The 14,101-nt window shown below is 31.3% G+C and overlaps 1 protein-coding gene across 1 annotated transcript in view; it reads right to left on the bottom strand.

Moving 5' to 3' along the window:
* Positions 1–13,742, bottom strand: part of amon (prohormone processing protease amontillado) — an 851,181-nt gene extending 837,439 nt beyond the window's left edge. Inside the window, exon 1 of the mRNA XM_081730809.1 lies at positions 12,929–13,742. Within this exon, the coding sequence (XP_081586935.1) occupies positions 12,929–13,156 (228 nt within the window). The 5' untranslated portion in view covers positions 13,157–13,742. The remainder of the gene's footprint in view (positions 1–12,928) is intronic.
* Between the last annotated feature and the right edge of the window lie 359 nt (positions 13,743–14,101).

The following is a 14,101-nucleotide window of genomic DNA, read 5'->3' as shown; positions in this document are numbered from 1 at the left end:
GTATAGTTCATTAACACTCTGTATATATTTCAATATTGACCGCTTATCAGGAGACCATAAGCAAACTTCTTTAATTAAGAGGTAGCACATTCCGGTCTGGAAGTTGATACACTAACCACGTACCACTCAGTTTAACGTACATCATCCAGCTGGTCATAAGCTTTAGTGGGCTATGTTTCAGTAGTAATAATATACTGATTAACTTCATGAATATTTCATTAATTGATTAATTGGAGTACAAGATCTCTTTTAAGCAAGAAGGCTATAGTATAAGACGTTTAAAGTAGAATCTGAACCAGAGATCGGAGTTTATTCGCAGTAGGCACCTCCATGGACAAGTTAAGCCTAGATCACAATCTCAGAAAGCACAGACTTTAGCCATTTTAAAATAAAAATGAGTAACGTAAGAATTCTAAATACACTTAAAAACGGGATGGTTTGTGGCTACAATAAAAAAAAATATTAAAAATTTAATTGCAATAAGAACAATAATAAAATCATGCAAAACATATTTTATTGCTACAGGCTGTATAATCAATGTGACACTAGCAAGAGAATAATCGTACACTATATAATTAATGACAAATCATAAAGAGTTGAACAAAATTACGAGTGGAGGATCTAGAAGGTAAAAACTGGGGGGGGGGGGGCAACCAGAACTCAGACTATGATGGGTATATATTATAAGTTTACTCTTAACTTGCAAAAAATGTATAAATATAACTTCAATTATTTTTGTCACTCTAAAAACTGGGGGCATAGGACCCCCGACTCCGGCCTAGATCCGCCACTGAAAATTACAAACCTGGGGATAAATTTATATGCGTTGATTCCGGTTTGGTTGATTGATTGATTTAAAATTAACAGGCACACCATTGTTCAAGTTATGACCAACATGACTGCTCAAACACAGACTGCCTTAAATAAAAGATTAAAAAAATGAACATATCAGAATGTAAGAAACAAAAATTGCTGCAAAAATATAAATTAAAAACCCTAAAAGAAGAGATTAGATAATAAATATATGAGAATAACAAATATATAACAATAAATAATAATAATAATAATAATAATAGTAATAATAATAATAATAATAATAATAATAATAATAATAATAATAATAATAATAATAATAATAATAATAATAATAATAATAATAATAATAATAGTAGTAGTAAAGAAAATATATAAAAGAATAATAAATAGATAAAAACAAATAAAAAGTCAGAATAAAGATCAAAGTGCAGCAACAAAAAAGAAAAGAGCAAAGGACTAAAAAGAGCCCAAAGAACGTGAGAAATGTTACAAGCGTGCATAAAAGAAAGTAAACGCTCAATAATATCAATATCGTTGTCCAATGCATGGTTAAGTGTAAATGGCAGTTTGTGACGCTCGCTGAGATCTGAGTATTCAGGACATTCGACAAGATTTTTTATGGTGCTAAAAAGTATGTCGTTAAAAACTGATAGTTCTTATTCTATTGGAGCAGATTGTATCTATTGTTATTTGTATTCTCCTAACAGTGACACACGCACTCCTAATATACACAAGATACTCCTAATAGTTACGTATACGTACTGCTTGTAAATTGAAACAAAACATAGTTTAAATCGGTAAATTGCCTACACTCTAGTGACATCTATTCGCCTCAGTCAGGCATGCAGTAGAGGTAGCAGGATCTATCAGCATGACTCTTTACTATTAGAAACTGACAATTTGTATTTTAAAAATTAAGGTAAATAATATACCTATTCAAAATATAATTTAATCCCTTTTTTCTTTATTATAGTGTTCCCCACACTGAGAAAAATCCGTTATCCGGACAGCAGTATATTGTACAAATATAGGGAATCCCTATGTTTACTACGGAAATCAGTACGGAGCATACGTTATCCATATGTTACATACGCATCGCCCTCAGTTGTTACATCATGCCGTTGCAGGATGTCTGACATCTAACAGTCCTCCGTATATTGCATGCATATACGTATGTTACGTTCGTCAGCTGTATGTTATATAAGTCCATTTGTATGCGAGATCCTGACTGACTATATTGTTTCATACGAAAAATACGTATAGATGAAACACTAATACGGAAAACATTACCGGTATAAAGCATACGTTTTCAGTTATACATTTGCTGTACGTTAAGTCCAAAAACCACAGGGTTTACACGTGTAACTTACGTTTTTAAGTCTGCCACATACATTTTTTTTTTTTTGTCAATGCAAGAATCTCTTCTGTCACCGTTGCTATAAACCATTCTATGATCGATTTTTTACAGCTCTCTTTTTTTATCTTTGCATATGACACTGCTATTCTAGTTTGTTGGAAAATATTGAACATGCATGCCTTGTTGCAAGAACGCTTTTCACTTAGTTATATGATGATGCAATCGTGAACGCATTAAGTATAAAGAAGAGGAAAACATAAGCAAATCTTTGTACTTCAAAACAACGTACAAGTAACGTAATTTGCATTTCTTCTTTACTAAATATTCTTATCAAAAGACATTGTTTTGTTTAGTAAGATCTATGAAAAAACGAATTAAAAACTTGTATGTTTTCAAAGTATTCCAAAATTACATAAATGAACACAATGTAATTTATTGCTGTCAATATACGAACATCTAATATATTTCAACTTTATATAGTTATTGTAATGGTACAAATACGTATCACAATTTTTGTGTAGAGTCCGACACAAGACGTACTATTTCATGTAGTTTTGAATTTATTATTTTTACAGATGTTCTGAAGGACCATATAGGAAAACAAGATATAAAATATTCATGCATATTCATATATACAAATTTATATACATGCATATTCGCATTTAAAATAACTACTTAACTAATTCTATGGTCTGTGAAACTTGCAAGTTCAATACCGCATTGACAAAGCTCTCTATTGACTTCTGTTCTTAGCCAACTGAAACCAATTTCTACTTTATATTGCTATTTTTGCGATATCCATCTTACTTTTATTGCCGTGTCATCTGCGCTTATATCTTAGTTTAAAATGTCTAACATTTTCGCCTAAGTCAGTTACTCCCTTTGATGCACAACAAATTAATAGTAAACGATTTTCAAGTATGTTCTAAGTTAATCAGAGACATGTTTTTCAGGCTCAAAAAGATCTCGCCTTCGCGTGTAAAATAATTGTCCAATAAGAAAAATATTTTACTTCTTAGTGTTAGAAAGCCGAAATGTTGCTTAAAATGCCGGATAATATAAAATGTATCTATGGCAACTACACTTAATAGAATTAATGATAGTGGAAAATATTAAGTTACAGTTTACAAACGTTTTCCCGTAAATTACAACTAGTTTGTTACACGTCTCCATACATCCAACATCTTGAGGGCTAGATGAAACTTTATGCTTCTGTACATAAAAGTACCTGTAATATATATTCTTCCAGTATTCGTGATGAGGACAAAAAGCTTGACGCTGCCGTTCTCGTTAAACAGTAATGAATCCATTATCTCAGTAACAGATAAATTTAGTGGCAAACGTTTTAAATAAAACAACCTTTCGAGTTTGAAAAACACTTAACGTAATTTGTTATTCGCTCGAGTTCCGGAACTTACACACCAAGCAGTATCTAAGTTAATTTTTTACCACAGTAGAGATTTAACTAGATGGATTTCTTGCGTCTGAAAATGCCACATTTACCCCTTTGCTTACACGAAAATTGCAAAACAAACGTCGGTTTCCCCGTAAAGTGTTTTGGACTTCGTCCATAAATAATTATACCACTTTTTCGTAATGAAGAATGGCAGATTTCTCACATTTCATGACAATACGTGAATTAATTAATTACAAGAATGAAGCAGCAAGAATTGGTTATTTTATTTTATTTTATTTTATTTTATTTTATTTTACACACCTTTCTCCAATTTTTGTGCTATTGGTTATTCTATATATGTATAGAGTTCAACCGTGAGGTAGGTAGCCTTATTCTGTGATTGCGATAAAGATTTTGACGCACGTTTCATTTAAGTTAGTCGAGTAACTTCTGAGCTATTTAATACATGCACACAAATATAAATATTCACCACATTTTAGGGGTTCATATATTATGTAAAATGTGTTTATAGCAGCGAAGTTACTTCGCGTTCGTATATTCTTTGTTTCAGAAAGTTCTTGTATAACTCTAAAATCCTTCTTTTATGTGGAATGAAGCCGTATGTTTGTTAGACTTGCAAGCGTATATCAGGTACTCATAATTTCATGTTCATATCACATGTTTTATACTGTGCACGGCATTGCAAATGTGTTCGATATTTACAGTCCATGTAATTTGAATCTGACTTTCTTATAAGCAGTGCCTATTTCTTTTATTTTCTTTTTTTTTAAAGGTAAGGATTAGTGTATAATACTAGTTTAGCTTATATGGTGTACTTTACACAAACAAAATAGACAAGAATGTAGGGAAAACATTTCGTTTCTTTTTGATATCAGTAATCTCCGCTTGAATTCTCTACGGTACTTCATTTCCATCCTACAAGGTACGTAACGCAGGGAGTATGAATTTAAATATTAAAAAAAAACTAAAATAAAAAACAATTCAAATTTCAGTGAATAACTATTTTATAATAATATTTTCTTTCTTCTTTAGATTTAGTTTAACTTTATGTTTGTTCTATCATTCGTAGTGATCCGTAGAGCAACCCACATTATACTTTTTTTTTTGACAATTATGCTTTATGATTTTGCAAATTTGTTTTAAGAAACAATCGAAGGCAAAAACTAACAAAAATACACATTCTCTGTCGATTTATTAATATTTTATATGTCAGTTTATTTCATGTCAATAAACTGAAACCAGATACTGTTTGTCTATAACATAAACTGATTTTTTTGTGATGATAAAATAAGTTTGTTTGTAAGTTTGTAAAAATTCAAGTACAACCTGCAATAATAACAAAGCAATGCTTAAGAATAATAGTCTAGCCATCTAAGTCACTGTCATTCTCCTCATATGCACTACGCTGAAAAGGTTAATATATAATTACAAGTTTTAGGTAAGCCTCAAGATATTTTTATCAGACACAACATCTGAGGATTCAAAATCCAATTTGGTGAACTAATTTCAAGCAAATGATAAATGCATTGATCTGATTCAAAGTGGACACTGGCCACAAAATCGTTAAACTGTTCATATTGCAAGGTTATTTTGTTCTACTATTCCTCAAAGAACTTCAATTATATGTCTAATTTATTAAGGTTGAAACTTCAGTATACGTGTAGGTATGTGAGATAACAATTTTGTAATGCCATTACTGAAATGCCTTGTTTTCCATTGTTGGTGCAAATAAAACTTAAAAGTAAAATAATAACTTTAACTCCGGCTTACAATAATTGAACTAAATTAAAGAATTAATTTTCTAAGAATTATTACTTAGAATTATATATATATATATATATATATATATATATATATATATATATATATATATATATATATATATATATATATTAAAAATATGCTTTATTTCAATATTATTAGAGAAAAGTAAAAAATGAAATTTCATATTTTAAAGCATGCCTTGCAGATCAATGTTTCATTTTTTTATTGTACGTAGAATCGATGTAGCGTGTTTTTAATTTTCATTCATAATATTTTGACAATAATTTAATATTTATTTAAAAATCATCACATTTCCTCAAATTTTGTAATTTCCTATTGTTAAACTGAATTTGAACCAAGTGACCTTGCACGAGTTTCAAGGTTAAGCGCACTTTCACATGTAGAAATGATGTTTTTTCTTTCCTATCATAACAGTTTGGGGTGAAAATTTGGCCTTAAGGCGCAGTTTTTAGCTACCATCGTTTTTGACCAAAGTCCAACCCACCACCCACACTTCCACTCATTTCTTAATGTCATTGTTATATAAACTCAGTTCAGCGGATTCAATGAGTAGTGGCTTAGTGCGCGTAGAGCGGCGTCTGTTGATAATTGAATTTGGATATGAAAAATATGAGAAAGTTGAAACATACCTAAAGCAAAAACTGAACTTCGCGACTGGGTTAGTAAATTTAAGTGCTAAGTGCTTTGCAATAGATGGAGAAATTGTCGTATTCATATTACAATAAAAACGTAACTAAAATATATAATATTCATTTCCATTTGGCTTAAATAATGTATTATTCATTACACGTAAGCCGATAGACAATCAAAACAACTCCACTACTTCTCCCTCCTCCTCCATCTGCCATTACAAGAAACGAAAACAACTTAGTGATTATGTCAGGGAGGGAAGATTTTTAAAAATAAAAAATCGCGTCAATTTAATTTCCATCCCGTTATCGCATTTTTAAGCCACTATCAAACTGCTAGAAACAATAACTATTCTAGGTGGTATTATACTTTTGATCTTTAGAAGAAGTATTAATATTAAGCTCCTTTGTATTAAAGATTTGGTTTGAGTTGTATGTTTGAATGGAGTTACTAAAATAAGCATTCAATTGTGGCAAATTTTATTTTAGTTATTTTTTTCATCTCAGAGTCGGCGAGATACTGAGACAATGTAATTGTGTCGTGATTCTACCTTTGTTTCAAATTTTAAAGAAGGTAGTCTTCTATACATTTCGGTAATCGAATGTGTACAGTATTGATATGTGCAAAATATATGAACTTAAAATTGTAAATATTATATAGTGTCGTGTATAATACCATTTATTATTTGCAGCAAAGTATAGTGTACATTCATTTGTAGCATCTTTAGTACTTAGCGAAGCCAGAATTCATAATGTGTTACAATTTTAAAAATGTGTCTATTATATGTGAAGATGTATATTATAGAGTCGCAAGAAATATAAAAATTTTGGTTTATTAGGGGGTTGCACGAGTCACGTTTTCTTCTATTTGGTTAGTACGAATATGTCCTCTTTCACGTATAGTGGGAACTCATCTCAACAATAGAACCTAGAGATAAACAAGTGGTAGTCACTCTTCTAACGTTACAAACTCTGTACATGTCCAGCTGGCAGATTGGAGTATCCAGTCAATCAACAGTGAGTTATTAAACAAGATTATATGGAAGTGCACCACGGGGAACACAGGCTTGAGAATGATTTTTCTTTATGACTTGAAACTGGACAATTCAGAGCGGGGATGAGCATTCTGCATAGCAAAATATTAACATGGACCAAGACAGATAAACAAACTTACTATTCGCAGTTTGTCAAGTTTTGTTCCGCTGACAGCGTTCCTAAATGAAATCTGTAGGCACTGACCAATATTTTCTGAATGAGTTTTTCAGGAACACCGCGAATGCAGACGTTTAGATAAGTATTCGTGCTATTACAGTTGAGTCAGGCATACACTATCCACTGTCGTCCGGCGGCTCCGCGTAATTGGTAAGGGGGAAAATTTGGACTTGTAAATGCTAAATAAGTTGACATCTGACAACAGCATTCGTAGTGAGGAGATATGCAGTTCGCTGAGAATAAGGAATGAACGGAAAATTTTCCTACATCAGATTGTCACTTTTCTTGATAAACGGATCTGCTACAGCTATCGTAAACGGTCAGGTCAGTTTCCAAAACCTTAGTTTATGTTGATTATAGAGTGATTTATGTTCTAGTTGATTTATCATGTCTTTCTCCGTCAAAGCGAAAACATCACTAAAAATCATTATAATGCTAAACACCGTGGAATATACAGCAACATTGCCTGCAACCGTCTAGAAATTGGCTAAAGAGAATAGCAATGTGAAACCCTTCCTTATCCATCATATTCTTAGGGTTGTCGACTTTTGAAAATGTAAATACCGGGCACCCTCCTGGATCCGTGAATAGTACGTACGCTCTTAAGATTGTGACATTATCACTCGTCAAAACTGTGAGCAGCCTGAAAGTGGTTACTTCACATAAAATTGAGTGATTCTGAGTACGAATTTAATAACTTAAGTTATTTTCAAAGCAATTATTAAACTTACTTATTCCAGCTTCGATTGAGTCGGCACATGTAATTTTCGTAGCCTACTATCAATAATACATTATATTTAAAACAGAAAAGCAAATACTGTATAATTAGAAATATAATTATGGTATGGTAAATATAATTATGGTATGCACAAAACATAGTTGAGAAATAAGTCTTACCAGCTTCATTGGGGCTGGTAATGTCTCATAACGCCTACATACGTTTACTAGATCTGGATGCATTATTTAATTGGAAGATGTAGCTGAGGATGAAGCAGTGCTAGCTGTACTTTTGAAAACGTACTTTTCTTGGCCTTTAGCAGTTATGACAAGTTCAGTAAAGTTTCCTGCAATCAACTCTTCAGCAAATTCCGCAAACGACAGTTCAATATCAATGAGAATTTTAACCTTTGCTTTAACAATGTTCATCGACAAACGTTTCCTTTTCTCACTCCAAAATAATCTGAACTCAACGGAGAATGGGACTAGTAAGAGGAAAAATTACCGGACATTTAATGTCCGATTTAGAGGTCGTACTGGACACCAGACAAGGAGACCAAAACCCGAACTGTCCGGTAAAATACCGGACGGTTGGCAACCCTACGCATTCTCTTAATGTCTCTCCCACTGATATCCATCTCTTTGAGCATTTTGAGCACTTTTTGAGAAAAAGACTTTCACTGATAATCGGGCAGCGCAGCATGCATTCTACTCATCACAGACTCCAGATTTCTTTCGCCGCGAAATCTACTAGTTGACTTAGCGATGGAAACAATGTTTGGTTGCAGATGAGGATCAAACACTTTTGCTACTGTAGTTTCTGATTAACAATTTGTTGTAATTTTCATTCCTTTGGCTTTTTGGGAATTATTTTTCCAAAGCTTTTATTATTGAAATAAATGGGGAAATCCAACGCATAATATATTTCAAAAAAATGTCAATGAATGCGTGACATATAAATGTAAGCTGATTTAAACAGATATACTTCATCTTTAAAAATTATATTAAAATTTCATGTTTTTCATAATTTGCACTTTTCATATTTTCTTATGTTTTTCTTCACATTTTGCTCCTCTCTAAATATTATGCTTTATTTTTAACTTATAATACTTTATTATTTTAAAATCAATTTTACCTGGACCCTTAGACAACCCAAATCATGTTCAGAAATCAGGATAGCAATCATATGCCTAAACTGCATTTATGCTTTCTTTTGTTCTTTTGTTATTTTAGGTTGTTCTAGTAATTAGTAAGAAACTTGTATTGCTAACTTTAGTAAAAGCAGTATATATGTTACATTTGTTATTGAAATTAAACTATGAAAATAAAGACGAATCAAAATTAACTATGTTTGAGAGATGAATTGATACTAAGCAACCAACAATATTAAAATTTATTATATTAGAAAATAAATAAATATGATAATATACATGTTGGGAAAACTCCACGAAGCCGTTTACGCTACAGACAGTTTAGTCGTTAATTTGTGTCCTTCATGCTGTGGTTAATCGTTTTGTGTGATTCCATTATTAGATTACGTTGTTATTACGATTTATTATGATTTGTTTTATTTACAATAAAAATTACGAGCCACCAAACAGATTTTTTACGTTTGCATTTCTTGAATTGTATCATTGACTTTGTCGAGGAAACTTTTATTTGAGAAATATGATCAAAATCTCCCGAGTCATTTTGAAGAAAATCGTTCGAAACGAGCTTATTCTCAAACATACACTATTGCTGAAGAAAGACTATTTATATTATACCTTCATTAAGTCTTTAAACGTATTATAAACTTGTTGATGGTCTATTGATTTATGAGAAATGAAACCAAAGCAGCGTTTTTGGAAAAATAACATTCTATAGTTTTTACCCTTCTGAAAGCAACTTTCATTTCTTTTGATAGGAAGAAAATTCAAAATCTCAACGATAATCTTAGCAGAGGAAACCTTAAATTTATAATTAAGTCCGTATACATTGAAACGTATGACCTCTAGGTGACTCTAAACACATAGAAATAAACAGACGAACAGATGAAATAATATTCAGTAATAATAACTTCTTGTTTGTGCGGACCAGGAAGAGTGTAAAATTGCTAAAATCCCGAATGCGATTATTTTTGCAACCAACATATTTTCCTCTCCCATCGTGATTCGAAAGTAAAAAGAGGCTCTTCAAAGAACAATACCTGTGTAAATTGCATTGTACATAATAATACATACTACTTCATAAATGGTAGTCAGAAAAGTGTAAGTCAGAGAATAGTAAAGATAAGAAATGTTAATTTTGTATGTGCTTTATGTGTTGCTATCCATTATGATGGTAAATTAAGTCAGAACGAATATTAATGTTTTTGAAACTGTATTTTCAGTCTCTCAAACAATGTATCAACAAAATTGTTTCACTAGTTAAACAAACTGAAGAAAAATATCTCCTGCAATCCTAAATCTAGGGGGTTTAGGCTTATATTATTTTTCCCTATACCTAGGGTGATAGATATGTCTGTAAACCAATTATAACAGAAAACTTGAGGAGAAGTTACGTGGAGCATAAGATGGAAAATAGAAGATAACAGCAATGATAACTGAAACGACGGTATCTGTATCTACTATATAAGTATGTCAGGAGAAAATAAAACGAGCGACAAATTTTTTAGTAAAGCAAAGATATTCAGGTGCAAACGTGCAGACAAGAATAGGAATATCGAAATAAGCACTTAAGAAGAAGAAAATCATACATTGTTTTTAATTAAGAATTACGAAGAAAAAGGCTTATCAGAAAATATGTGTGGAGTATTATACTACACAGGGTGGAAACATAGGCATTAAGGGAAATGACTAGAGAACTTTGAAATGTGGCTGTCGAGAATAATGGAGAATTAACTGGATGGAATGAGAAAATAATGAACAATTAAGTAGAAAACAATAGATCTAAATAAACTTAAAGAGAAATAAATAAATTGGATTGGAAATTATTTGAAATAAAATTATGCACCTGGGATGAAAGAGTGGTTTAACCAAAAATAATTTTAAAATGACAAACACTAGCTTAAGGCTTTCCATTCTTTTCTAAAAATTATTTTACGGAGTTTATATTTGGCAGCTAGTACAAAATTACTAACTTAAATCTCAACTTCTAGTACAAATCTACTGTGTAGTATATATTTTGGAATTGGTTTCTTATTTATGTTATGGACGTAGAGACGTGGATGTTGGTTAGGCCATTATTTCACCCAGGTCTACAATTGTATTCTAATAAACATTATAGAATTCATAGTAGAAGAAAAATGTAAGGAAGAAGAGAAATACAATTGTGCAAACAGTTAATTTGAATATATATAGTTAGGTCGTAAGTTTCGGAGACACTAACAGAAAAATATTAGTGTCGAAGTAAAATAATATATTAAAGAATAAATATGTTAGTGAATATAAATAATTAATAATTGAGAATTTAAATTGTTCCTATAGAAACGAAAATAGTAATAGAATTGTAGCAGTGAATTTAATAATACCTAGGTAGATGATTTTCTGCCTACTATTTACATCTGTTTTAATACATAATACTATGATGTTAATAAATGTGTATGATAAAATACGTATAATTGTATAAATAAAATCTTCTTTGATGAGTATAATCCTTCTTTTTCAAGCTTATAACTATTTTACTTTATGAATAACTTCACGTAATTGAATTTAAAGGATATTTTTAAATGTTTTAAATTTAGTATTTTGTAAAATCAGTCTAGTATAGGAATTAGTGTTAGATAGTTCTTAATATTTAGACGTTTATTAATTCAATCTATTTTATCGATTTAGAGTGCGCATAAATTTAAAACAAATACTACAAATATATTAAACATTGAATCGTATAATCTCAAAATAATATGTTTCTAATTATTTTCTACATTTGACTATCTTTGTACCGTTCTAAACTTGAAAATAGTAGGAATATGAGTTTTAAATTGTAGAATAAACAAACTTAAATTTTGTTAAATTATACACAAGTCCAGATATCTACCTCAAAATTTACTTCAACATTGAAAGTATTTTGTGCATTGAAAGTATTTTAGTAGGATTGAGAAAAACTATGAAGATACAAATTAGTGGGGTAGGTCTCGGGATTCGAATATGGAGTCTGACAGTTTCGAAACGCAAAAACTTCATATCAAATTGTAGAACAAATTAAAACTTACTACTTTCTTATATTTTCTCTGTGTTATTATTATTATTATTATTATTATTTTATTATTATTAGACTATTATTATTATTATTATTATTATTATTATTATTATTTTATTATTATTATTATTATTATTATTATTATTATTATTATTATTATTATTATTATTATTATTATTATTATTATTATCGAAGTAGTCTAAAAATATTAAACAAAAACTATTATGAGGTTTATAAACGCTTTATGAAAGAAGAAAATCTTATTATATGCTTATCAACATAACACGTTCCTAGGACCAAAGATAACATAAACATTGTTATTCTCAAAACCTCGATGCTTATGCCACAATTTGTTTCTTCCATACATAATATTAAGTACAATGTTTCACTAACGTTACTGATCATTTAGAAAAACTGAATTACGTGTTCGATAAACTAAAAAGTAGTTAAATTTCTTACTGGCGAAAACTTAAATAAGCATGTTAATTATACATTGTATACGACATTCATCGTGTGTTTTCTTTTTGTACGTAGAAAACGTCAGATATTAATATTATTGCACTATAGAGAAAGAATATGCATGACATGTTGGTTGTAGACGTAAACATATTTTCAGAAATTATACACCATCAATTATTTTTCAATATACAAGCTGCAATATGTTAACATCAATTTGTTGATAATTTTGTTTAAAATGAAATTTAACCTCAACACTTAAATAAACAATATGCACTTTATAATTTAAAAAATATAAATTAGAAAAATTTAGTCACTAGATTTTTTATACATTTTTTAAATATATATTTATGTACTTACCGGTCCAAGATTTTCAAATCCATTCCTTTTGGCCACATCATGTGCTATCTCGACTCCAGGTTGACCTTTAAGCTTTACGAGAAACGAATTAGTAAAAACTTCCTTTGGGGTCGCCTGTACAAGGTTGCTCGTGGCGAAAATAAACAAAAGACTGGCAATAATAATATTCGCATGAACAAAAGCAATCTGACCCTTGCTCAGCGCGCTACATGCTGAAGCTTTCACCATTGCCGAATCAAGAAACGATTTCAAAGAGAATTAATTATTTTTGTTAAAGATTGAAAAACGTGAGAGAAAAGCGAAAATTAGATTATCTTTACTTGTGTGACGGGGAAGAAAGAAATAGTTTTCCACTTGCAAAATCGAAGATGGCGGTGTCCGTATGTTCGATCGCTCCGTTGCCGTGTGTTTCCCTTTCTACGCTGATGTTGTTGTTGTGTATATATTTTTGTTGGAGATAACGCCCCGTAGTTGTCAGATAAGCTGGGGCAGATTTCGACACGGTTTCATGGGGTGTCGATCCAGCCAGGCAATTGACACTTAATGTATTATGCAATATCTCTCTCTGCGTTAAAAAGGCCCTCCTCTCCTCTTGATTGTAAATACCCTATCTTTTCTGAGTCTCCGGGTGCACTAAAGTATGAGAGTGCGTTACACTGCCTCGCAGGCCCGACACAAGCTCACCCTGCCGAGCGATATAGGTAGGTTTCTTTCGGTGACGTCAGGGCTCCGGTAGTCTACGTCACGGGATTGATTTTCGGGCTTCGTTCTATTGCTCTCTCTCTCTTTCTCTCTCACGGCTTTGCGATTGCTATAGCCATTCTGTGAAGCCGAGAATGAGCGGATAGATAGATAGCCGAAGGGAAGGGAAGGGAAGGAGGAGAGAATTGGAGATAGATACATATAAAAATGCATAGAAATTTTAGAAAATATTTTCAGGGATGATAGAGCAACGTGGCACTGGAGGAGAAAGGGAACATGGGAGATAGGCAGCTTGAATAAAAGGATATGGAATTTTGTTCTTTTCTCTCATTCCTCTCTTTCTCTCTCTCTCTCTTATACCTAGTGAGCGTGCGCACTAGCCATCTATTCATCCATATTTCTCTACCAGCTGTTTCTCCTCCCTCCTTCGCGCTCTTGATCATTTCGAAGGCTATAATGAAAACATCTGTT

The sequence above is a fragment of the Thermobia domestica genome, chromosome 11 (genome assembly GCF_964235325.1).
Source record: "Thermobia domestica chromosome 11, izTheDome1.hap1.1, whole genome shotgun sequence".
NCBI lineage: Eukaryota > Metazoa > Arthropoda > Insecta > Zygentoma > Lepismatidae > Thermobia > Thermobia domestica.
Note: the sequence above shows the minus strand (reverse complement) of the source record. Positions and strands in the feature narration are given on the sequence as shown.